Source organism: Stegodyphus dumicola, chromosome 8, assembly GCF_044657685.1.
Source record: "Stegodyphus dumicola isolate Sdum_Otavi_A_Nest chromosome 8, ASM4465768v1".
Lineage (NCBI taxonomy): Eukaryota > Metazoa > Arthropoda > Arachnida > Araneae > Eresidae > Stegodyphus > Stegodyphus dumicola.
In genome coordinates, this window is record NC_140775.1 from 123,551,784 (window position 1) to 123,577,877 (window position 26,094).

Below are 26,094 nucleotides of genomic sequence, written 5' to 3' on the forward strand. Positions count from 1 at the left end.
GTTCTGCAGCACCAAACCAGGAATTGTCATAGATGTTTCGTAACACTTTCAACAGAGTCTAGAAGTTTATTCTGCATTGCTTTTAAAGGGTTGAATTATTACATGCAAATTATGAAAAAGTTATGATTGCTTCTGTTTGATGCATTGGTATCCCCCCCACCAAAAAATAATAATAATAATAATAATAATAATAAAATCTTTTTTGAGCATTTTAAAGTGGGCAAGAAGTCATTTAACTTTTAGGAGGAAGAACATTCTTCTCTTTTATTTTCTTTTTAGTGCAAAACAATCCCATAATTACTGAAAGTATGAGACATGCATTTAATCCTGCTGTCCATGCTGGGGTAACTGAAATATTGTCTCATTGAATTTTATGTCCCCTGTGCTGTACATATTGCTTCAGTCACTTTGTCCACACTGAGAAGTACTACACAGCATACAAAATGTTCAGTTCTCATCTGGTCCAGCTTAACCGATGAAAATGTATCCTACCAGGCTTTAGACTTCTTCCATGAAGGAGTCTTTGATGTATCTTCTTCATACTTAAACATTTTCTAACTTCACACTGATTTTCTAGTGAAGATTGAATGCTTCTGCCATACTTAAACTCTTGACAACAAAAAAAAGCAGAATTGAATGATAGAGTCAGAGATGCTCCTGTTTCATCGTTTTGCTATTTTGATTTAGAAGCTCAAGTGCTGCTGGTTTTCGCAAAATACAACATAAGGGGGGGGGGGGAGATTGTAACAGTGTCACTTTGAATAATAACATTCAGGAATGGTATAAAGACTGTGACAAGTGTTTCCTCCCTTGCTCAGTGACATTTTAATGGGTCACTTTGCTGTGTGTGAAAAAGTCAAAGAGGGAGCTATGCAGAAAACTAAGAAAGTAATTTTAGACATTGATGTTATGTAACTGTGTGAGGCCTATTGAATGCCCCCAAATCTTTTTTAAATGTACTAAAAAATATTAATGTTTAAAGTGCAGCCCAAATGCAAATTATGAAATTATTTAAATTCACACATTTTTATTTAAAAAATAAATGTTTGAATTTGATTCATCAATAATCGATTCATTGACATTTTTTTAAAAATAAAAACATCTTAGTATGTCATGATGTATTAAAACCCTCCGCATATGGTTCCTGCAATTTCCACGGGATGCGAAGTGCGTCTCGTAATACAGGTCACGTGAAAATAGCATGCATAAGTTTATTTCTCTTATTTTCAATACAGATCCCGCCTTTTTCTCTGTGTAGGCTAAGAATATTACAATATTCATATTTCATGTCTCGTTTTGCACCTAGATGGCACTACAGGTTTATATCATTGTAAGGGAGTACTATTGCGTCTTTCATTCTTGCGGGAGCTGTCTTTGGCATTTGCGGAACCAGAATTTCAGGTTTATAAGTAACATTATTAGCTATACAAATTAGTTAGTATGTAATTTAATTTATACCTTTGCAATTAACAAAAGTTCACAACTTGTAAAATACATACTTAAATACATCCTAAAACCATTCCATGTGGTATATTTCACCACACATGAGAATTTACGTTTTGAATTGTGTGTATCCGCTCGATTTTTACATTTCCAAAAATAATCAACCGTTAATTGTCAAAGTCGATTTGCCGTTGTTAAACTTTAAAAAATTTTAAATATGTATACGAATTTTTGACGAATTACACTATTTGCATGCAGTATATGGCATTGTATTTTAAGTTCCTAATTCTTAAAAAGTTGTGAATAATTCATATTTATTATGGATATTTGCTTATAAATTTAATATAATCTTTTTTAGATGGCCTCAATGTTGTTAAAAAAAAAAGGCATAACATTAAGAAATTGAAGATGGAAAAAGAGTTTTTAATGAAAACTGGATGGAGAATGAAAACTGGATGGAGAAATTATTTATTATTATTATTATTGAGGAGAATAGTATTAATTTCTAGGGACTTTGTGCCAGTTTTTAATTGAAATTGAAAATAGATTTGAAGATTTTCGAAAAAATGAAGAGTATTTCAACATATTTCCTACTCCATTTTCTCTGGAAATAAGTAAATTACCTTCAAATCTTCAAATGGAATGCACTGAACAGCAAATTGACATTTAACTGAAAGAAAAATTTGAAAATGTTTCTTTGCTGGAGTTATATAATGATTAACTACCCCGCGATAACTATCCTAATTTCACAATCATGCTGTATAATGTCTTCAGCTTTTGGCGGTACCTATATTTGTGAACAATTATTTTCAAGAATGAAGCACACGGAAAACAAAAATCGGACAAAGATCACTGACAAATATCTTGAAAATGCATTAAGAACTTATACCTTGTCTATTGAACACGATATCGATTTGCTTGTTCAAAAGAAGCAAATTCATCCATCTCATTAATTTGAATTTTTTCCATCTTTATGAAATCCAAACTAAATGAAATGAAACTTTTACAAATTAATAATAAATATGTAGCTACACATATCTAATTCAAATTAAAAAAATTAATAATAAAAAGAAGTTAATTTATTTTAATAAAACAACATAGAGCTAATTTTTATTTCAGTTTGTTAAAAAATATTGTATGCATGGCCCTGCAAATTTTTTTTTTTTTTTCTTTGCAATGCGGCCCTCAAACGGTCATAGTTTAGACACCTATGGTTTAAAGCTTCCTAATAACCCAAATAATCTGAATAAATAATGATGGGGCAAGGGGCGGATTTACAAGTACCTTTTTGGGGGGAGGTTATAGTTATAATTGGTCTGCTGAAGAGTCACCTTATGATCGCTTAAAAGGAATATACAGTACAAAGTCTGTAATCCAGACTCATCGTGACTTCGGTGATTCCGGATTAGGGGATTTTCCGCAATATAGATCATCAATTCAAATCTGGTAAGATGTCATGCAGAAATTATACAATTAAAAATATGAAACCATAATTCATGAAATAAAGAGCAATTATGATCTAAAGGGTATCAAAATTTACAAAAAAAAAAGAAACATAATATTTACTTTATTAAACATTGCTTTCAATGTAAGTTGTTTAAATTGCTTCATTTTATGTGATAATACTTTCTCTTTAATTCTATAAACAGACATAATTTCTTCTTCAGTTACAAAGTTCCGCTGTTCAAGTCCTATAATTGCTGTGTCGAGAATACTGACGAACTTGTCAATTGAAATTTTTTCGTTTTCAATAACCTCTGTGTCACTTTCTTCACTATCGGAAGCGGGCATGTGTAAGTTTGTGGCTTTGAGGTCCAGATTATAGATCATTCCGTATAATGGACATCCGGATTACGGAATTTGTACTGTATTTCATTTAACTACTTTATACACATTTGGCAGAATTAGATATTTTATTTTATTAAAGAATCTTAGTGTTGCTACTCTTGCAAAGGAGAAATATGAAGTAGGGAAAAGAAAATTAAAATTAAAGAAAGGGCTTGTCTAGAAAATGAGTTTACAAAAATGCTATAGAATTTAAATTCTCTAAATATCCATTATATAATATAAAGTCTGAAATCCACAGAGCCAATATCCATAATGTTTTAATAACCGGATTTGTGGACAACGTGTGGAACCGTGTATCGAAAATTCTAAAGATATGCTCATTTCAAAAGTATTTTGCAACATTGTTGTTGAACTGAATTTTATGGTTTAAGTGAAAGAACATGATATTTAATAAATAAAGGTAACCCACAAAATGTAAAAAAAACCACCCTTTTGGACGTAATTTAAAATCCGAAACTTTTTTGTTTGTTTGGTTTTACACTTTCCATTTGCACATTTACCCTTATCTTTAACTTCTAAAATAAATACATGCTGTATTTCTGATTCATTTTCCCCAAAAAATTAAATGTAGACTTATACAAATTTCATTATTCCAAGACCTACTGACTTTAAACAAATCTTATAAGGAGCAATAAATTTTCATGATATGAAGTCCACTCAAACCAATGCATATAGGGCATTTCTATCCAGTTAAGTTTAGATACGTACCAATAGTACTTCATTTCTTCTTATTTTACTCTACAGACATTTATACATATATATATTCAGAACACCCCTTCCCTTATGATCTAATTTCCAAATGTGCGGGCCAAAAGCGACACCATAATCGGTCATGCGCAGGGACATAAAAAATAAACAACTTTGCTCAGCGTAAGAAACTGTGCAAATCGCAAACTTCCTACGATTTGTATATACACGTGCACGGTACAATTAACTTTGCAAGATGTTTGATAAATAATTACGGTTGGTTGATAATTAAACAAAAAAAAGATTTATTGTTGCAAATTATATAATCCATTAATAATAACATTTTTGTTTTAATACAAAACTTTAGTATTCTTTGACAGTATGATATCTCTCAAAACATGTTGGTACATGTAATGCAATTTTACACTTTTTGCATTCCCACGTTGTCTCTCTTTGTTGTACAAACTACACATCTTCCTTTTGGGTGTTGGTTCGACGCCATTGGATCTATATGTTTGGGGAAATGACTCCACTGTTGAGCCTGCAATGTTATTGGTAAATTTCCATTTGACAACTGTCCTTTATGGTTGTAGTTCCGTAATGGTGTATTTTCCAATAATAATTCGGCTATTTTAACTTTATATTCTGCATATCCCTGTCTTTTTTCAATATTTATCTTGTTATGCAAAATGAAAGAGTTAAATAATGCCATGTCAAACAGGTAAAAGAAAATTTTCCGATACCCCTTCATACACTTTCTCATAAGAGGGAAGCACGCTAGCATTTGATCTTGTCGATCAACTCCTATCATTCTGAAATGTTTTGTTTATGTTTCGCCCGGTAGAGTTACTACGACTCTGAGGCGTCTTTTTCGTGTTTGGGCCGATAACCTTGCGACGCTTCTGAGGCGTCTTATTCATGTTTAGGCTGATAACCTTGCAACGCATCTGGGGTGTCTTATTCATGTTTCATCCGATAACCTTGCGACGCTTCTGAGGCGTCTTATTCATGTTTGGGCAGATAACCTTGCAATGCCTCTGAGGCGTCTTATTCATGTTTGGTTCGATAACCTTGTGACGCCTCTGAAGCGTCATTGTAAGCTGAGGGTTTAATTTCTTTTATACATCGTTTTAGATTTATTATAATATTTGAATACAACATGTGGCAACAATTAGATAATTCTTCAGATGATATAATTTTTTTGCATTCTGAGTTATAAAATGAAGGAGATATAACGCTGTTAAGTGAACCTAGCACCAGATTATCACTATGGTAAATTAATATAGTGAATTTTAAAAAGCTCATTTATTCTATTGTGGTTTGTGTGCTATCGACAGAGTGGATTTAATTAATTTCAATAATTTTTTAATTTGCGTCAGTGGTAATTTTTATTATTTCATCAGTTATTTATTTTATTGACGGCTCTTATGTTTTTTTCAATAGCAGGTCTTGTTCATGCCCTACAATTAAGTTAGTATCCTATCTTGCATACCATTTAAGTACAGAAACTGTTCTTACCGTTTGAATTCTGAATTTGAGCACATACTTTAAAATGTCTTATATATCATTAAATATGTGAATCCAAATTAGCTATTTAGAGATCAATGCAGTTACTGTATTTTATAATAATAGAATTTGCTGTCTTGGACCCTTAAATTTGACCTTCTGCCTTTGATCCCCCACCCCATTTCTGCATCTACAGCTAAATGTAGTAAAATTGTTTTTGGAGCTTTGTGCATGGAGCAGTTAATACAAAATATTTCAAGACCATTTTAAACAAATTGTCGTTAACAGAATAGAATTATAGTACACATTTTGGGTTTAAAAACTGTCTATATTATGCAGTTATATTTTATTATGCTCTCAGTACCAGCAATAAATATATTCATTCATTCAGCAATCAAACATATTCATTGAAATTAAAATGCACTTTTGTTGTGTTCTTTTATTTTATTTTCTTGGTTACTTTCTGTTGAAGCAGCCACAACATAAGCTTTTATCATTTTACAGATTCGGAAATTATGTTTGCCAGTTTTAGTGATTAAGCATGGTGGCTGCTTCATTAAGTGAGTGTGCTGTTTTCCAAAATTGATTTTTGTTTCATGCTGTTTTCCAAAATTTATATATATTTGTTCCGTATTAAATGTAGCAACAAATTCATTTTACATCCAAAAGATATTAAAATTGTGATATGATATTTTATGCAAGTTTTGATATTTAGTCCATCCCTAGAAATGTTGGTGTCACTGACAGGCAATTTTGCATTAATAATTGTAAACTTTGTTGCGTAGTGCAAAGAATTTCGAGCAACTCTTTACATTTACTTTTCATCATGGACATCATCAAGTATTTACAATTACCTATTATAATTGTTAAAAATCTGCCAGCTGCTGAGAGTAGATATCCAGATTATTATATTCAATAACATGGAGTTGGAGAACCAGCATAAAAATAGCTGTAATGTGATAGTAATTTGAAATCGATTTATAGTGGGGATGCAACATTTCAGACTTGGGGAGATCTATTAATGTAAATTTATAATTAATCAATGTGATTAAATTGCACTAATGATTTTTTATTTCTTTTGAAACTGTCTCTAATTGTAATGTGCTTTTCTATATTTTGAGAGTTAATTCTATCATACAGTTGCTATTGTATCATTAGCATTTTTTGGCTGGCACAAAAGTTTGATCACCAATCAGCAGAACTACATTTTCAAGGATGAAAAAGTATGTATAGAACTAAATTGTTAAGTAATCTGGAAAAGTTATGTAAAGGTTAAAATACTGTTTCAAAGAGGTAGAAGTTGGTATCTGAACAGTTTATGTCAAAATATTATATGTATCATAGCCCCCCCCTCCCAGAGTAAATTATAATATTTAATATTTTGGAAGCAAAATTTCGATGCACTTTGTCTCAGCATTACAAAATTCATAGTTTCATCCTTATAGAATTTTCAAATATTTTATTTCAGTATTATTTATTTTAAAACATTTCCGAATATATTTTAGGATGTATATCACTTTCAACTCTATGGGCCTTATTCTCCATGGTATCATACGAAGCTAAGACCTGGAACAGCAACATTTTTAGCGAATATATCGAAGTATTATGAACTTCATATTTGTACATTTGGTGCAAGACTTTATGCTCACAAAATTGCACAGATTTTAGATCCTGATGGTAAGCTTTTTTCCCACCGCATTCTGTCCAGAGATGAATGCTTTGATGCTACTTCAAAGACTGGAAATTTAAAGTAAATACTGAGATGATTTCATTCATTAAAACTTAAAACTGTTTATTAAACATTTACATAGTTGCCAACTGTGTTTTACCCGGATACTCCTGTTTTTTCATCGCATCTTCTGGCCATCTGTAGTTCACAGAATCTGCCATTTTTAAATTTTTAGCTACAGAAAATGGTTTTACGTAATAAATGAAAATGATTGAATTAATGAGACTTAAAATATGCAAATTCTATTCACTCATACCACCTGTTTTTTTAGCATAATTTTTTTATTAAATTTTGTTTGATTTGAATTATCTTAATCTACTATAGACATTTACAAAACTTTAATGAAGATTCATCTGGTATTTAATGGTTAATATTTGCATACATTACTAAGTTTATTCAAACAATAATATAGTATGTATATTAATTGTTAGTTTTATTTTCACCACATTTAAAAGTATTTTAATAAGTAAGTAAAAGGGTCCCCCCCCTACTCAGGATTTTCTTAGAATAAAAATTTCAGAAAATTGCATATAATGAATTTAGCTGAAAGTTTAAAATTTGAATACCTAATTAAGCTGTAATATATTATACATACAGAGTTCTTTTGAAATGACATTACCTTAGAAGTATGAAAACCTCCCAGAAGTCCCACTTTTCATGCAAGTACTTCCCAGTTGTTCATATATCAAAGTTGGCAGCTATGGATTTAGTTAGAAATTTTTGTTGCTTAAAAAATTGCTTAATTCTTTATATTTTTATTCCAGCATTATTAAGTAAGAGAAAAACTATTTTGAGGAAAATAAATGCTGTATCACTTTCTGGCATGTACTCAATTGAAAATTCCTCTATCTATAATTGATTGAACTCTTTATTAATAAATTTATTTTTATTACACATTCATTACAATACACTAATTTTATTTTTTTTTTAATTTAAAAGAAACTGAAAGAGCCTATAATGTTTATTTATAATAAATATTTTTGCTTTCAAATAAATTGTTTTAAAAAATTATTCCATTCAAATAGAAGTAAATGAATTATGTAAAATTAGAGAAGAAATAATTTAGTTAAACATTTTATATATATATATATAAATGTTTCAAGCTGTGAACTATAGCAAGTTAGTAAATTATAAATTAAATGAAATACTAAAGATTCTTTTAAAGATTATAATGCTAGAAGCATTTATATTGGTAACCTTATTTAAATCACATGGATACTTTATATTCGCCTTTACTGTTTAAAAAGGTATTTAATTTTTAAGTTTTAATACTCTGTTTAATTATTTTTCATTTTAATCCCATATTATGTGTATTTTAAAATGAGAAAATGTAAAAAAACAAAGTAAAACAAGTCTAAATTGATATTATCCCAGCAAGTACAGTTTTTGTCATTACTATTTTTAAAATCATAAGGTATTTAGAATAAATACTGTGCATTTATATATATATATATATTCTTTATATTCATAGTTATTGAACTTGGTGAAAAAAGAATGAAAAAGTATAAAATGATTCATATTTTTTTTTCAGTCTAGTACAAAAATAAAAGAGGATTCTTTATATTAAAAGACTGCAGTTAGCATTGCTTTATCTTTAAAATAAAGACAGAAAATGCACCTGCACAACAAAAGTGTTCAGCTAGTGCCTAGATTTAAATTTATTTGCAACAACAGCCTTGCAGTTTAAAAAATTGCCCCCGCGCCAATAATACCAAAGTTAGTGTTACGTTACGTAAAAATACAAAGTGTCAAATCAGTAAATTGAATTTACTTTGTACTTACTTTCAGTCTGACTGTCAGATCTTCACAAATCCAATAATGTGAAGTTATTAGAACAAACTTTATCACAGTCTATTTACAAAACTTATACTTCACCAAAAATTTGTTACAGTTTTTTCATTTGTTTTACATAGGCCCGTTTTTTTTCGTTACTCAGTTCTCAACTGTTTTATTCAAAAACATCTACATTGCTCGAGCACTGTTAGTCAGCGCCCTCTGTCTATCAGCTTGTGGTTTTGTAATAATCTCCCCACTTTGAGTATGACGGAATTGTACTCAACATCACAGAACAAGTCTCTGGCTTATGTATTATTCGCCCACTTCTGGAAATAACTAGTGGAGATTTCAGCTTTGACTCTTCCATTTGAAATGGACTGCAAAACCGTCATTTTGTTTGCTTGCTCACCCATTTCTAAAGGATAAATATTCTACTCAGGTCTTACTATGTCACCGTTCCTTGTTTTTACTTGAACAACACGAACATGTCCATCCTTCCCTGGATACAGCTTAATTACTCTTCCTAGCTGCCAATCAATCCATTTACTGTTTTCATTCCCAACCAGAACTATTTCTCCTAATTTTATTTGTTTCTTGATTTTTCCGGCTTTCTTAGAATTTTTAAGTTGTCATAAGTATTCAGCTCTGTTCTATTTATGTGATCAAGTTCAATCATAGAACCTCCTACATTGTCCCTTAAAAACATATTTGAATTTAAAGGCATTAAATCTTGAATGTCTTCCGATATGTATGTCAAAGGACGGGAATTGACGGCATTTTCAACTTCATATAACACAGTGAGTAATTCTTCATAATCTAGGCTTGTCCTGCCTAAAATATTCTTCAACATGTCCTTTGCAATTCTAATGAGTCTTTCTCATCATGCCGATGTAGGAGGATTAAATTTCCCATTTAATTTTTTTTAATCATGGCTTTTCCCTCCACTTCCTTCCAATTAATTTTCTGGAAAAGTTTATTGGTTCCCATAAAATTAGTACCATTGTCTGAATATATAATACTTGGTCTCTTTCTCCGAGCTATGAATTTTCTCAGGCTTTGCATAAATGCTTCTGTGGATAGAGTAGTAACAATTTTAATGTGTATTGCCTGATAAACGGCGAATGTAAATATCACTATCCATGCCTTCTTCTGGCCTCGAAGGTATAAAGGCCTAGCCAAATCGACACCCATAATCTGGAAAACTGCAGAGTCTGTTACTCTCTCCTCTGGTAATGGTATGGAGTTTATGTCAAAATTGGTTACCTTAAAACATCTACAGGGACCACAGTTTTTTATTACATGACGAACTGTATGCCGGCATTTGAGAATCCAAAATTGTTCTCTCAAAATTGCCATTAAGGCTTGAATACCTGCATGGGAATTTTCTTTGTGTTTTTCCTTGATTAACAGGTTGGTAATAACATGGTTGGGAGTTAGAATTATCAGAAATCGAAAATTTCTATATCTCTCAGAGAAACTGAGAGATCTTTGGCATAGTTCGTATCAGTACTTTCTCATCCACAAAAGGTTGCAATGATACAATTGTTTTGTCTTTATGTTCTCATCCACAAAAGGTTGCAATAATACTTTCTCTTGGATTAATTTTAAAAGAATATTTTCTGCTTCTGCATATTCTGCAAAAGTAATGTTACCGAAAATACGATCTTTAGGTAAATTTCTAGCATTTTTGCAGAATCGTTTTATCCAAGCTATCATCCTTACTATCTTTTTATATGAAGAATATCTGTTGTAGACTAAATCCATTGTATTTATAAGTTGGTAACAGTTATGGCACATTTTCTTTTCTCCGAATTTATTACAGATTTGTCAGGTTGCACTAGTTCATAATAAGTGTCAATCCTTAAGTTTTCCTTCAGCCATTCTGGCCGGTTCCACCACTGAGCCTTCACTAATTGTTGTACTGTACATCCTCTTGAAGCTGTATCTGCTGGGTTCTGTGAACCTGGAATGTAATAACAATCATTTATGCTACTTAGTTTTCTAATTTCGTTTACTCTATTGGCCATGAATGTAGTCCAAACAGCTTCTCGTTTAATCCAACAGAATGGGGGAATGTTTTTGGGGATTCACTGACATATATGGTTATCGTTTGAATGGGTTCATGGGTTATAATTTGTTTCTATTTCTACTATAAATGATGGGATACTTGAGTTTCTAAGCAAGAAGTGAAACATAAGCATTTCAAAATTCATTTTTTCCAATAAAGAGCTTTTAAACAACGTTTGGTTTTTGGGGATGTGAATTCTTTTATTAAACGGTTCTAAATTTGGTGATTTATCAACATTTTGGCGATTTTAAGATCAGTTTCTATAGAAAATTTTTAATTCCGAGATCTGAGAATTTTTCGACAATTTTTTTAGAACATTATAACATTGGTAAATATGATTAAAATAATGGTAATGTATTGTAATTATATTTAAGAAATAACATTAAAGTAAAGCATATTTATTTTTTGCTGCCATATTATAAATTCCATTTTGGCCACTTATACAATATTATGAATCTGAAAAAAAAAAAAAAAAAAAGGTATAATGTTATAAAGCACAGTATTGTCTCAGAATATGCATCAGTTTTCTCTCTGAAATAAATTTTGAATTTTTCCACTCTGATTTTTTTCCTCAAAATATTTCTGGCTTTTTGCTATTATAGAATTCATAAGAGTAATTTTTCTTTAGGATTTTAGGCATTGCAGCTTAGAAGGATTTGAAGGCAAGATTTATAGACTCACAAGTCTAGAAGATTCGAGAAATATGTGACAAAATTTGAAATGTCTCTATGGTATCAACACGTAATGGATTTATTTTATAGAAAGATTGCAATGAATTTCTTACTTTTTGGAGAACATCTGGAAGAACAATGAAAGCATAATGTTCGAATGTTTTACTTCTGATACTGGAATCTTTTAACATGTTTATATTCCCTTTATTTTCTCTACTTTTCACTAGACTCAAGCATGGAAAATGTCAAAAATGCTTCTAATTTCATCACATGGGCAGGCATTTTAGAAAGGGATTTTTTTATAAATAAAGAAATTGAAAACTTCCAATTTAAAAGATTCATCTAATATGTCTTAATGCATCATACACATAGCTGTCACTAGGCATTTTCCCACCTGATGCAATCTCTGTGGATCCTAAATTCTGCTTCTAATGCCTACTCTAAATTCTAAAATTTTTACCATTTCTAGATTTTGTTTACTAAGTGTCACTAAATTCTAAAAATTCTGCCATATCAGCTCTGTAATCAGCCTTTACCATATATATTTCATATCTCTTCTAAATGTTCATAGTACTAAAGAAATAAAATTAGCCACTTTTCCTGTACATTCTAAATGCATTTAGTGTTTTTTAGGATAACAGAAATCCTTAATTAAATCCAAAAATTCTAAAATGGAAAGGAAACGTGTTGAAGAAAGAAACTGAATACATAAAGAAAATTATTCTTCAAAAATATGTGCAGTTATTATTATGTAAATTACCCAATTGTTTATGATTTAAGCCTTTACTATAATTTCCAGTTTCTATTTCCTTATATGATAGAGTTACTGAGCCAGATTAAATTTCAATTAAATTATATAGTCTTTGACCACTACACATTTTTAGATTGAATTTGACTGTTCTTGTTTAATTACATCACAGTGAGCTGTAATTGATTTTGTTAGCATCAGAACATGCCTTTATGTTCTAAGTTCTTTTTAAATAAGCCTCTTATTTAAACCTTTGTCTGATATTGTAGTTACTTTCATACATAGCGATAATATGCTTCACGTTTGTCAGGGGTTTTGGACTATTTAACTTTTACCAGATAAAGTAAACCCTCATAGGTACATTATGGAGAGGTTGACAAGTTAGGAGATAATGTATGCAGAAACTAGCGAGGGCATTGATTTGCATATTAAGACAAATCTCTAATTGTTAGAAAAAATGCTTAAAGACAAGGAAATCGATATAAACGAGCCAAAATGTCTGGGAAGGCTTCAAATTAAAATGACGAATAAATATTTTGTTGTGTGTTTTTGTTACAAATTGTTTTGTAGCTTTTAATGTGTAATAATCCTAATATCATTTAAGAATCAATGCCATAAATTACATATATTTTAAACTGTGAAATTTTATTAGATTTTGAATTTACTAGAGCTTTTTTAACAAAATTTGTTGAAAAGTAAAATTTAATAGTGGCCATGTAAATCCATAATGACTAAGGTTACCTGTTTACCTAATTTAATTATTTATAACTAACTGCTTACCCTTAAAAAATATCCCTACATATTAAAGCGAGTTATTGCCTTTCATTAACACCCACTGTGGTCACAAGATAAAACACAAAAATGTAGAAATTCAAGTAAAACTTATTCTTTGAACGTAGACTTAAAATGCGTAGACTTATTCTTTGAGACTTAAAATAATACAAAACAACTTATCACCTCTGGTGCTTTAATGGCTTATTGGAACCTGAAAAAATATTAACTGGAACTCTACACAAACCTACGACACTAACTGCATTAAACAGAGCCTGACTAACTTTCAACACTTGCCAACCATGCCTACATCAGGCCTTTCAAATTTGTTCTAATCAGCAGGTCTCTCTCTAAACAAGCAGCAGCAGTGTGACAACATTCAGTCTTTTGTTATGAATCATGCTGCTTATGACCTTACTTCTCATTTTAACCTATGCCATTTGACATAAAATCTACCTGCTATTTACTAAACCTCTAGACTGACAAGTATGTGACAATATGAGACATAAAAAAAATCCACATAAAGCTAACTGTTAGTAAAACGTAAATGTTACTTCTTTCAAATATGTCCAACTATTATAAGTGTAAAATATTTAATGCTACTTGATAAATTGCTTAAAATTTATTATATTCTCAAACTTATTAATAATTATGTTAATTCTTGTTTAGTAATAATGCATACTACTTAGGGACCTATTTTATTTTTAGGATGATATTACAAATGTGAAATGCAGGCATAAATAATATTTTTAATTGAATTTATTCAGTTCGCATTTGCTCATAGGTCCTTAATTTTTTTCATTAATGGTCCTTAAAAGTACTTAATTTCCTTGTGCAGAAATGAGTACAAACCCTGTAATTATCATTATTACCCCCTTGTCCATAATTTGTACCGATTTTGAAGTTCTTTCACTGTATCAACATGGGTTCTATATCTAGTATCTGTCCAAAGCGATTTCAAATTTGAAAATATTCTCTCAAATTTAGCATTGCAGTGGGATATGGAGAAAATGTAAAAAGGTATTATTTTGTAATTTCCTGAATTTGTAGGAGAATATAATCTGTTATTTTCATTGTCTGATGTAACTTGCTGTAGCTTTTCTAATGACACTATTTCCTTAACTCAATGGTATTCAACTTTATGGCATTGTGACCCCATAAAATTGGAAACAATTCCAAAAAGCAATTTCACAACCCCAGTCAGAGCGTCGACTCTTAGTTTATAGAATAATTTCAGATTTTTTAGAATTGTTCTCTATCTTGTGACCCTATCATAAATTTTCAGAACCCCAAATGGGATTGTGACTCATAGTTTGAATACCACTACAGTTTTCTTTGTATAATTCATCCATGTTAAGGTCTAGTTTGTAACTTCCTGTTGGGGGGGCTATTTTAAATATGGGAATTTTTTTAAAGTTCTCTTGTGAATGAAAATGTCACAGATTCTTTAAATAAATTGAATCAATCAAATTATAACTTTCAGTAAAGTGTTTTAGAAACAGTGAAAAATTCTTTTTATGTTACTGCCATTTGCACGGAGTTAAAATTCTTCATACCTTTGATAATAGAAAAGCCAAAAAATTTAGTTTTTTCATGAGCTTTGTGTTTCAATAATAAAAACTGTCTTAACTTTCTAAAATTTTAATAGCATCAACCATGATTTTCATTCTGCAGCTTACAAATAAAGAGCTTGCTTTGTACAGTAAATTGGAATTTCTCTTTTCTTCTCTAAATGTATCTCACACAACCTTTATATAATTATCTTTACTTAAACTTCTGAAGTAAGTGATTATTAAGACCCCAGTTCCTTAAAAGTCTCTTGAAAATGTGAAAACCAGCTTGAAGGAACATCTCAGAATTTCCAAATATTGCATATCAACAAAATTACAGAATTCTTTCAGAGCTTTAGTCCTGATGGCATAATTTGCTAAAGTGTAAAAATACTTTAAATGCTGAATTCTTTACATTTCTGAGCCAAAACTGTTACTAGAAAGGTATAGTTCATTTGGTTCATATTTAAGAAAAGTACTCATTGCCTACTGTGAAAGCTGATACCCCTTAAAGATTCATATTAAATGATGGTAATTTCTGTCGTATAGTTTTAGCAGTAGTGTCTGCTGTTTCTCCATTACCCCTATAAAATTCTGAAAGACATTCTTCTATTTCATTCTCAATATTAAAGTATTTTAAATGAATTAGGAAGAACTTTATGCATCGGTAGCTACAAAAGTTTTTTATTTTTATTATCTTTAATGTATTTTATAAAGGCCTCAACTAAATGGAGTGCTAAAACATTAACACACAATACTGTGTCTTTTGTTTTAGCATTTAGTTTCCAGTTTCAGAATTTGTATAAATGGCTATATGTATACTTGAAATGAATGTTTATAGCTATTATGAACATTATGTTTTCCATAGCTGTACAAGCATTTTCTTCACTTTCAGTTGAAAATTTTATATGAAAAAATATCTCCAAACTCTCTGAAGTAAAAGCACTTTCGATTTGTTTCAGTTTTGATTTGTGTTTAAAATTTTTGTTTGTTTGTTTGTTTGTTTTGTTTTGTTTTGTTTTGTTTTGTTTTGTTTTGTTTTGTTAGAAACTTCAGCCTCACAAAAAGTGTAGTATACAATATGGTTTTCTTTTACTCTTTTACACTTCTATGAATGTAAGTAAACTCTTTCTGCCCAGTTCAGAATAACTAGAATATTTTCTACGAGTTCTTTATAATTACAAATTGTATTTATGGGTGTTTATACTTCTAAAAATGTAAATACTATAAAGTGTTAAATATAATTTATAAATGAACCATATAGCCCAAACAGTTGGAACATTCACTGTTAACTACATCAATCTTTCTCATTAAAACATTGTTAAAACGCATGATGTGATATGTCTCAAGGTCTATCAATCTGATGCATAAAATTGGTAGTATGATCAATATCATATCAAAGGCGAATCTGTGTTGCTAATCAACATTTTTCTGTGAGCATAAGCATTAATATCTTGCTTTGTGTTCTGCTGTGAGGAAGTTTTAATAATTTGACTCTTAATGCACTTTATGCTGAACAGTGTGACTAAGAGCTAGACATCTGACAGACTTATATGTAAAACAAGCAGATTATAGCATCTTAATGGAATTTTGTACTGCACAACGAATTGTAGTGGATATGTTTATAATAATGTATAACAGCCACTTCTGTTCTGTTTCAGATATGTTACAATTTGTGTTTCAGGTCTGTGTATGTTTTTGATCCTCTGAGAACTTAAAATTCCGAACCTCCTAGTGCTAGTAATTTTGTAATTTCATGTTACTTGTAATGTGTTAATCATAAATTAAAATCTTCTTTTTCTCTAAAATAAAGAACTGATTGCAAACTATGTAATGTAAAGTTGCATTCTTACACTGTTTATTTTTCAGAGCGCTTTTTCCTCGAGGAGATGCCATGGTTTGCATTATTGATGACAGAGAAGATGTGTGGAACTTTGCCCCTAATGTAATTCATGTGAAACCATACTGCTTTTTTCGAAACACTGGAGACATCAATGCACCTCCTCCATCTTCTCATGAAACACAGCCACTAAAGCCATCTGAAGTTTCTAAACCTACACCTTTGGCTAAACCAGAGGGTAAGAATCAAAATTGTGATAGACAAGAAAAAGCTGATGGTGTTAAAGAGGATTCTTCTGTGCTGGCAACTCATTCTTCTAATAATGACTCAGCTGGCACTGCTCAGTCAATAGAAAGTGCTTCACAAGCTGCTTCTTTAGAAAATGAACAGAATAATGTTGGGAAGATTTCTGTATCAGCTGAAGAAAGTGATATTAAAGCCAAGGATAAAGAAGTAGACTTTCTCAGGAGCTTATCAAATTCTGTGAATAATTCTGATGATTATTTATTATATCTGGAAGAAATTCTTGTGAATGTTCATAAAGCTTATTATGACCAGTATGATAAGATGAAGAAGGAAGGTGGAAATTCTATTCCAGATTTAAAAACTGTTGTTCCTGATGTACGTCGAAAGGTACTCAAAGGTATTAACATTGTATTCAGTAGTGTTATTCCAACAAACTGTGTGCCAGAAACTAGCCGTTTCTGGACTCTTGCTGAATCTCTAGGTGCTACTGTGTCTCAAGAACTAATCCTGGATTCTTCTGAAAGAAGGACAACTCATGTTGTTGCCTCTAAACTTGGTACAGCCAAAGTTAATGCTGCCAAAAAACATTCTGACATTTATATTGTGTCATTACCTTGGTTATTGTGTTGTGCAGAAAGGTGGGAGCGACCAGAAGAAAGACTTTTCCCCTTGAAAAAAGATTTTGCTCCTTCATTTCACGATAGTGATAAAACATTTGATGCGAATAATGAACATTCCTTTTATGAACAGGCAGTGGAAAAGCCCGTGAAAGGATGGCCAACTGTCAAAAGACCTCACGGTTCTTCCAGGAAAAGAAGTCGAAGACACCAACTCAAAACTGAGGAAGAAATATTTTCTGAACGGATATTTGTTGAAGCTGGACTTTCTTTATCACAAGAAGATATTGAAGACATGGATAGAGAAGTTGATCAGGTATGCAGTGAAGAATCTGACAAAGAAAGTGAAAAGATGGAACCTTCATCTGATTCTTCAAGTGGAGAATCTTTGTCATCAGGAGATTATCCCAAAGGCTGGAAAAGGCATCGAAAAAATGATGTTACTGATATTGCATTAGAAGATGCCATTGATGAAAGTAGTGATGCAGACACTATTGGTTCTGTTGATGAAGAAATTGCTGATGCCGTTAAACAAGAATTTGGAAATTACTAGTCTGTATTGTTATTCTTATTTATATTCTTATTATGTTATTATCGTAAAACGTATGTTAAATTTTTTATATGAAACGAGTTCTTAAATAATTTTTATATCCAATAATCATAGAGTACAAAACACTAATATTGCATATATTTATGATACTGTGAAGCTTTTATTTCTTATTTTTAGAAGAAAAGCTTTATGTGTATGTGTGCATTTGGCATCATGAGCTAAGCTTGACATATGTAATGTAAAATAATTGCAGGTGTTATACTTTAGTGTTATACTAAGACTTTAAGTGTTATACTACGTTGATATTAATTATTTCTAAAATAATACACAGCACAATTAAACATGTTAATGTTTTATTTTATGTTTTTGTCAAAGCTGATATAAAATAAATAATTTTCCTATCTTTATAAATAATAATTTTGATATTAAAAAGTGCCTTTTCTTTAACATGAATCCTTTTTACATACTAATCAGTAATATAATCACTATAACATTTAGGAATTGTTTTCATTTTTAAATGGTAAATTGTTTCTCGTGTATGGAAGATTCTAAAAAAATTTAGTTGCATATTGTTCTCATGTATGGAAGATTGCAAAAAATTTTAGGTACATATTGTAAAAAGTTTGAAAATGAATTTTGCTTTTGTTGTTTAATTATCAGCTTCTTTGCTCCCTGTATAGGGAGAATGAAGTTCTTTCCCTGAGCCTGTGAACTTGTAATGCTGAATTTTACTGTATGCTCGAAAGTTTCCACAATTAAGCCTAACATGTAAAAATATTTTCTAGAAAATTCTAATATCTACGATTGAAGTGATTAAAAATAAATGCAATATAAATATTAATAATTATTCACTTAAATTATTTGCATGCAGTAATCAAGTGGAAAACTTAAGAATTCAAATATCAGTGTCTATTATATCCTATTACCACATTTATAATGCAAATATGTAAGCATTTTCACATTGTAAAACATTTTAAAACTCTGAACAATACATTGTTCAGTATCATTCTCTTTGCATCTATAGAATAAAATAGTAAATACAGCACAAAATCTGAAATCTGGATATTCAGTATCTGGAATGATCTAAAATCCAGACGTCTGGATTACGGGCAAACTTTTATTTTTTGTAATATCAGTAATTGAATATAAAAGAGCATGGTAATCTTTTATGTTGATGATATGCTTGCCGTTGATTACAAACTTCACTAACTCCAACTCCACTACAGATTAAGTATGTTAATTAGCAGAAATTTAACATATTTTTTTCATATACAAAAAATTAATTTTGTAAATGATGTACTCATAGGTAAAAAGATTACATTTAGTGTAGTTTGAATTGAGAATAACTTATCTGTTATTCAAATAAGCCATAGCTTCAGTGCACATAACAACTGTGGCAATAACAACTGCAGTGGACAACAAAATTTAGAGAAGGCAAAATCTTTAGATTTAGAGAAGCACCAAGCAATAAAAGTGAAGGATGGGAAAGCCTGTAGAATTTACAGAAGGCAGTGGAACACAAAATTTTTAGGATTTAGGAAGGTGCTATGCAACAGAATTTCGATTCCACCAGGCTACAAAATTAAAAAATTTTTTACCCACGGAGACTGCACCATGCAGGAAAATGTCTAGCATCAGCCCTTTATAAGTATATGTGGGAATTTATTTATTCGGGACTCAGATAAGCCTTAATCATATGCAGAAAAGGAGCATGAGTGTAATAAATAATTCAAATTCAAACTTACTTTGTCAGCTTGTGCTTAGAACTAGGCAGAACTTAGCAGAATATGTCTTTAGTTGCCAGTCTCACGATACATCACCAAAAGTGTATAGTGGACACTAGCTAAGATTGGACATTATGACAAATTTGAAAGTGTTCCAACATCACTAATAAAAAGTGAAATTTTCCAATTAATGTAATTTTTAAATAAATAGGGAAAAGTTGTAATAAATGAAGATGATATAAAAAGTTTTTATTGCGATGATGATGCCTCAGTCATCAGTTAACTGAGGGATAGTGAAATCTGTGTTAAGGTTTCTAAGTCCAAAAAATATCTCTACCAATAGTTATTGCTGAAAACGAAAAAAACTTTGATTAACAATTTAGTAGGAATTCTTGATGTGACAATTACAGGACTTAATAGTACTTTGTTATTGAACAAGAAATTATCTCTCTCTATTGAATTAAAGAAAAAGTATTAGCACAAAAAAATTAAGCAAATTAAACAATTTATATTGAAAGAAATGTTTAATAAAGCAAGCAAGTAGAGGTTTTTTTTTTTTTTTTTCTTTTTTTTTTCCTTGTTTGTTTTCTAAATTTTGATTCCCTAAGGTCATAAATGCATCATTATTTCAAAAAACATTATTTCATATTTTTAATTTTATAATGTCTATATGTTTTCTTACTGGATTTAAACTTATATCTAATATTTGGAAAAATCCCTAATGTGGAATTGCCGAAGTCTCAATGAATCTGGATGGATTTTGTATTGAAATGCTCATAATAACAAAGTTAATGCTCATTCATTCTGACATCTTTTAAAATTATTTGGAATTTCAAATAAAACATTTGGTTTCAAGTATCAAACATGATTCTTTGGGCTACGGTGCGTGAGCGAGAAGTTATAGATATTTTGTAGAAGCATATATTTTTCAAATCTAATGAGGTGGCCCTTGCATGCTTATGTTCAAATTAATTTTAAGTACTTTTTAGCAAGAGTGGTTTGCATAACTCAAATACAAAAAAAAAAAAAAAAAAAAAATTGCTGTATTTTAAATTTGTAAGTAGTCCATGGTAATAAAACAACTGTTTCATGTATTTTGTTTTAATTTGAAAATTATCTTCAATCATTTGTGCATGAATATGTAATATCCATAACCATATAAATAATTTGAGATGTATATATTCATGTTCGTATCTGTAATAAAATCATCTTAAATTTTTACTTGTTTGTTAATTGAATTTTCATATTTTATGTGTATCAATAAATTGTTCATTTTTGGAGTGGAATTATCATTTAGCAATGTTTTTTACATATTCTTTAATTATTCTACTAATGAAAGAATTTAACATTGAATTCATTATGTGAGAGATTTTTTCCTGCAACAATTATTGCTTTAACATTCGATAAATTAGCAAAATGAAATGATATTAAGCTGACAAATTTAATTTTGCATCTGATAAATGTGTACTTTAAAAATGCACTTCAAACAATAATTAAATCTGAGGCTTCTGAATTTGCAAACAAGCAGTCTGGCTCCTTGTCTATATCAAAAGTATTAACTTTCATTCTTTGTAACTAAGTAGTAGTTCATTCTTTGTAACTAGCAGTTGGTATAAAATAATAGTACGTGCCTCTGAAAAGCTCTGTTTATTTTTATTAAAATTTACTGAGTTTTTAGTATTTAAAAAAAATTATTATCTGTTTTAAGTACTTCTAAAAATAAGTTTCAGAAAAGAAACTTTTTACTTGTAAAGACAAATTTACACATTTAATTTCTCAAAATCATCAAGCGTAGCCTTTATTATTATTGTATATTTTAGGTTACATAATCATTAAAAAACATCTGATGACTAAATTCAATAGCTATCTGATTTTTAGTCCAAATGGGCAATTTGCCCAGAAGGGCTAGTTGATTTCCTTTTTGCTTTGAAATGTGGGTTCACTTTTCAAGTTGTTGCCACAAACATTAGAGTCCTGTATTATATTTAAAGAAATTAAATAATGAAGAATCTGCATAAATGTATGAATGTTTTTCGCATTGTTATAAAACAAGGATACCTAGAGCCATCAAATTTTGAATAACGTACGTTTCCATCTGAATATGGGCATCTGGAAGCCCAAATATGTCCCCTGCACGTGAGACTTGTGTGTCAGAAATTCTAAAAATATGCTCATCTTAAATTAGTTTGCGATGTTGCTGTTGAACTGAATTTTACGGTTTAAGTGCAAAGAACATGATATTTAAGAAATAAAGGTAACGCAAGAAATGTTAATAATAATAAAAAAAAATAATTTGGGTATAATATAAAATCTGAAAGCTTTCAGTTCCCCCCCTTTAGAATTGTTTAATAAAGTCGACATTTTTTCAATAGCGACCGTAAAACTCTATATTATCATAACTTGGTGATCATTATCAGCATACCAAAAGAAAGCAATTGCAAATCTAATCTGAAATACAAGTTTGATTGTATAATATGTAAAAATTATGCATACTGTAAGATACATTACTGTTTTTCTTCCCATTTATACAGTGTCACAGAATTGCACATTCACAAGTAAGGCCTTCATACTAAAATCCTTATCCAAAAACAAAAACGTCAAATTTGGTATATCCTCCATACTTTACTTAAACTTGCATTTCTTCAAATTCTCTCTGTAGTTTCCGGCAACAACTTCCTGTTTTATAAAAGTACCGTCGATGATTTCTGTTACCTCCCAGATATTAAGAACTGCAACTTGAAATTTCTTTGTCTCCAGTTTGAAGAGCGGATGGACTTTTCCATTTTTAAAGTTCACACAGAGCTCAATTAGGTCAATAACTCACAATTGTTAAGCCTTTTAAAAAAAAGCAGCAGTTATTCTAAGAATCCATTAGACATTGAACTAGGAATTAGCATTAATTGTAGGCACATGAAGTGTCAGATATACAGAAAAGAAGAGCTGATGTTAACAGTATTTATATTGTTCCTGGACCACAGGATCAAAAATCAAATATTTTTCTTATTCAGCTTATTTGAACTTTACAATAGTACTTTGGGCTTAAATCGCAGAATAGGCTGCATCAGTCGATGCTGTATTTACTTCTCTTATGCTTGGGCACGCCTTTTTATGACGTAATATTGGTTACGCCTCTTCTTGAAAACAAGCTGTAAGTATGCTATAGCTTCGTATTTAACGAAAACTTAAATTATATTTTAACTGAGTTGAAATGTTAGGTTTATAATGTTCTGCGCGATATGTTTTTAATTATATATCTACTTTTGTGTGTTGTGTGGTAGTGTTAGCATTTAACGCAATGAATTATCTCTCACAAATGATTGGAAAAAATTGAATGCATGAGTTAAAAATTATAACCGTAACTTCTGAAAATACAGAAAAGAATGTTTTGATTATTGATGAGTGTGTCTAATTCGATGCTTACTGCAGAATGGAGAGTTAGTATCTGAATGTGGATTTTTTTTATCAGTTGCAGCAAAGAGGTAAAAAGAGCGGGGGCTACTTTGGTAGACGGTCGCACGCATTTTGGCGAGTAATACAACTTATGGTAAACCCATTGCTGGATAAGTTATTTATGGTAACCGATACTTTGTTGTCATTTTATTAAAAAAATAATGCGTTTTATTATGCATAAATTCCGTGTTTTAAATATTATTTGTGGCTTCTAAATATTAAAAATCAATTTAATTTTGCATTTTTATTTGAAATAAAAATTTTGTTGTTTGTAATATTTGATATAATTTTATGTTGTGGATGATGTAATCAATGGCGTCATCTTACTTAAAAATTAATTGGTTTTATTAATATCTATAAATTTAATCTAATGTTTTAAACATTATTTATGGCTGTTAAATATTAAAATACAATTTAATTTTGCATTTGTTTTTAAAATGATTTCATTATGGATGATTATTTAAATAATTTTTTAATTCTATGCGTGATGTAATCAGCTCCCTGATTGGTTACTGAATATTTGTGCATTACCGCGCCATTTTAAAATTTTATTATTCATCTCTTCGAATTCCTCAGATTTCAAATGAATGGATATCTCCGTTTCGAAGATAAATGTTGTTATTGGTAATTACCAAGAATTATTAGTATTGGAATAAAAACATTGCCCTTTGAGACCTTATTTTGGCCAACCTGTCTTTCCTAATCAAAGATTTATTTATATATTGTTAATAGCGTCAGATGAAATTTATTTTAAATTTTTGGAGGAAACCTAATTGCTTCTTCAATGAAGTGCGAGAAATGTTGATCACAGATGAAGATGGTTAAAAGAGCCGATTCAATTATGATTCCGATTTTTTTTTTTTTTTTTTTTTTTTTTTTGTGGTGCTTATTAACAAACAACAGGTTAAATGACTCAAAAAATTGTAAGTACATATTTTTCTTTTATTTTACAATTGTATACTTCAGTTTTGTTAAAAAAAATTAATACACAATTTTCAAAAATTGCTGAGATAATTATTGTCACATATGTTTTAATGTTAATTATATTCTATATAACGTATTTTAAAGTATTTGAATTTAATAATATTCTAATTGTTTTAAATGTTGGTATGATAGTTTTTAATTCGATATTCAATTTCAGTAATATTTTAATCTAATTAAACGTTTACACAATGTTTTTATGGCGGTGTTTTTATTCTCTTTTTTGCTATATGAAAGTAATAATAACCTTACTTTAGTATTTTATACTCATAGTATTTACACTTGCCTGCCGTCTTAAAAAACAACATTTTCAACAAAAAATTAATCCATTACTTTTAACTTTTTTTTTTTTTTTTTTTTTTTTTTTTTTTTAGTTTCGAATACTTTAGTATGCGTAAAAACAGCGTTTTTCAAGATGGCTGACGATTGTAAAAATTGCGCCAACGTAAATCGCCAAAAATCCGTGCAACCGTCTACCAAAGTAGTACCAAAGAGCGTTATTGAGTGGTGTATGGAGAAAAGGATTGCAATATCGTATAAGTGCCCAATTTGTGAAACAGATATGAAACTAGTAGAGCGAAAGAACCGCATAGACGGTTTTGAGTGAATGTGTGGAATTACTGGAGGCGAATGTAAGCATTGAATTTCAAGGTATGTTCGAAAGAACTCCTGATTTGCGAAAACTCAAATCAATGGAGTTGGTTACCCGTGAGTTTCTGCATTTCTCTGATTGTTTTAACTGAAAACAGATTTCTGGGTATATGAGCAATGCAGAGTTTATTAAATGTCTGATTTTTTTAAGTAAAAATAGATCGATGTGCGCATGGGCAAAGCCAATGTGGTAGACAATGCCGAGTTTGTGTAATTGTCTGATGTGGCACGCAAAGATCTGCTCCCGAATCTTCGGTTCAGTCGTTCCTGGAGCTCAACACGCTCTCTCGACGATGCACTAACTGCGATACACTAAGAGACTCTTCAGTGCACTCGGCACTCGCTGCCCGGCTGTCAACTCGATCGACTCCGCAGTGGTTGACTCGCTAGACGAGACACTAACTCACTCATACTCTAGACGAGGCACACACACTGAGTACGGACCAGCAGGGTTTATATAGCTTTCGGCTTGTGTTCGAAAACATTCTGGGCTAAACCGATAAGAATTCGTTCCAGAAGGTTCTTCATCCGTCCAGGGCATATCGCCAAATGTGGCAACCCTAAAACGGCTTTGCAGAGAAGCTATCTTACCGCGCCTGTACATTTCGTAACACTGCCCTCTCCCAAGGACTGCACGTCCCGGGCAGTACAACCTTTGGTCAAAAGCCAAATTCGATACAAACAAAACATAATAAAACAAACAAGTAACATAACTAAAGAACCAAATATTTACACTATATACAAGTCTTAAACACATAACAATTTTAAATTATATACATTAAAGTTCTGGATGACTTTCAGTCTCAGTCTTTTTATTAAGTTATACCGGGGTGAAATACTCTTCCACTGCAGTTCTCAGATATATTTATGTTTTGCATATCACAGTCTGGAGATTCACTTCTTTCAGACTTTTCATCCACAGTAAAATCTAAAGCAGTTCGTTCACCACTCTGTAGATTATTCATGTCATGTATACAGTTCACCTTCTTATTTTCAGCCGCTGGTACATGCCCATTCACCTCCATTTCCTGGGAACCAATTCCGATGTTTGCACCAGAGTCGCGAATAGATCCGATCCTTTACAAGCAGAGAAGTATCCAGGTTTAGAACCATGTCCTTATCTGCTAAATCTGCACTATGAGACGCACACATAGTTTGCAAAGTGGGTGAATTTTCGTGCAATTCTGAAGCGCACTGCTTAAGCTGTATATTAGCTTCTTCCATCTCCGCATCACACG

The 26,094-nt window shown here is 30.6% G+C and overlaps 2 protein-coding genes across 2 annotated transcripts in view; both read left to right on the top strand.

Moving 5' to 3' along the window:
- Fcp1 (RNA polymerase II subunit A C-terminal domain phosphatase Fcp1) overlaps window positions 1-21,060 on the top strand; it is a 75,045-nt gene extending 53,985 nt beyond the window's left edge. Inside the window, exons 5-6 of the mRNA XM_085822352.1 lie at window positions 6,990-7,234; window positions 16,667-21,060. Coding sequence (XP_085678478.1) covers window positions 6,990-7,234; window positions 16,667-18,053 — 1,632 coding nt within the window. The 3' untranslated portion in view covers window positions 18,054-21,060. The remainder of the gene's footprint in view (window positions 1-6,989; window positions 7,235-16,666) is intronic.
- A 2,240-nt stretch (window positions 21,061-23,300) lies between these two features.
- Vps60 (vacuolar protein sorting 60) overlaps window positions 23,301-26,094 on the top strand; it is a 66,482-nt gene continuing 63,688 nt past the window's right edge. The window contains exon 1 of the mRNA XM_085822354.1: window positions 23,301-23,348. Within this exon, the coding sequence (XP_085678480.1) occupies window positions 23,316-23,348 (33 nt within the window). The 5' untranslated portion in view covers window positions 23,301-23,315. The remainder of the gene's footprint in view (window positions 23,349-26,094) is intronic.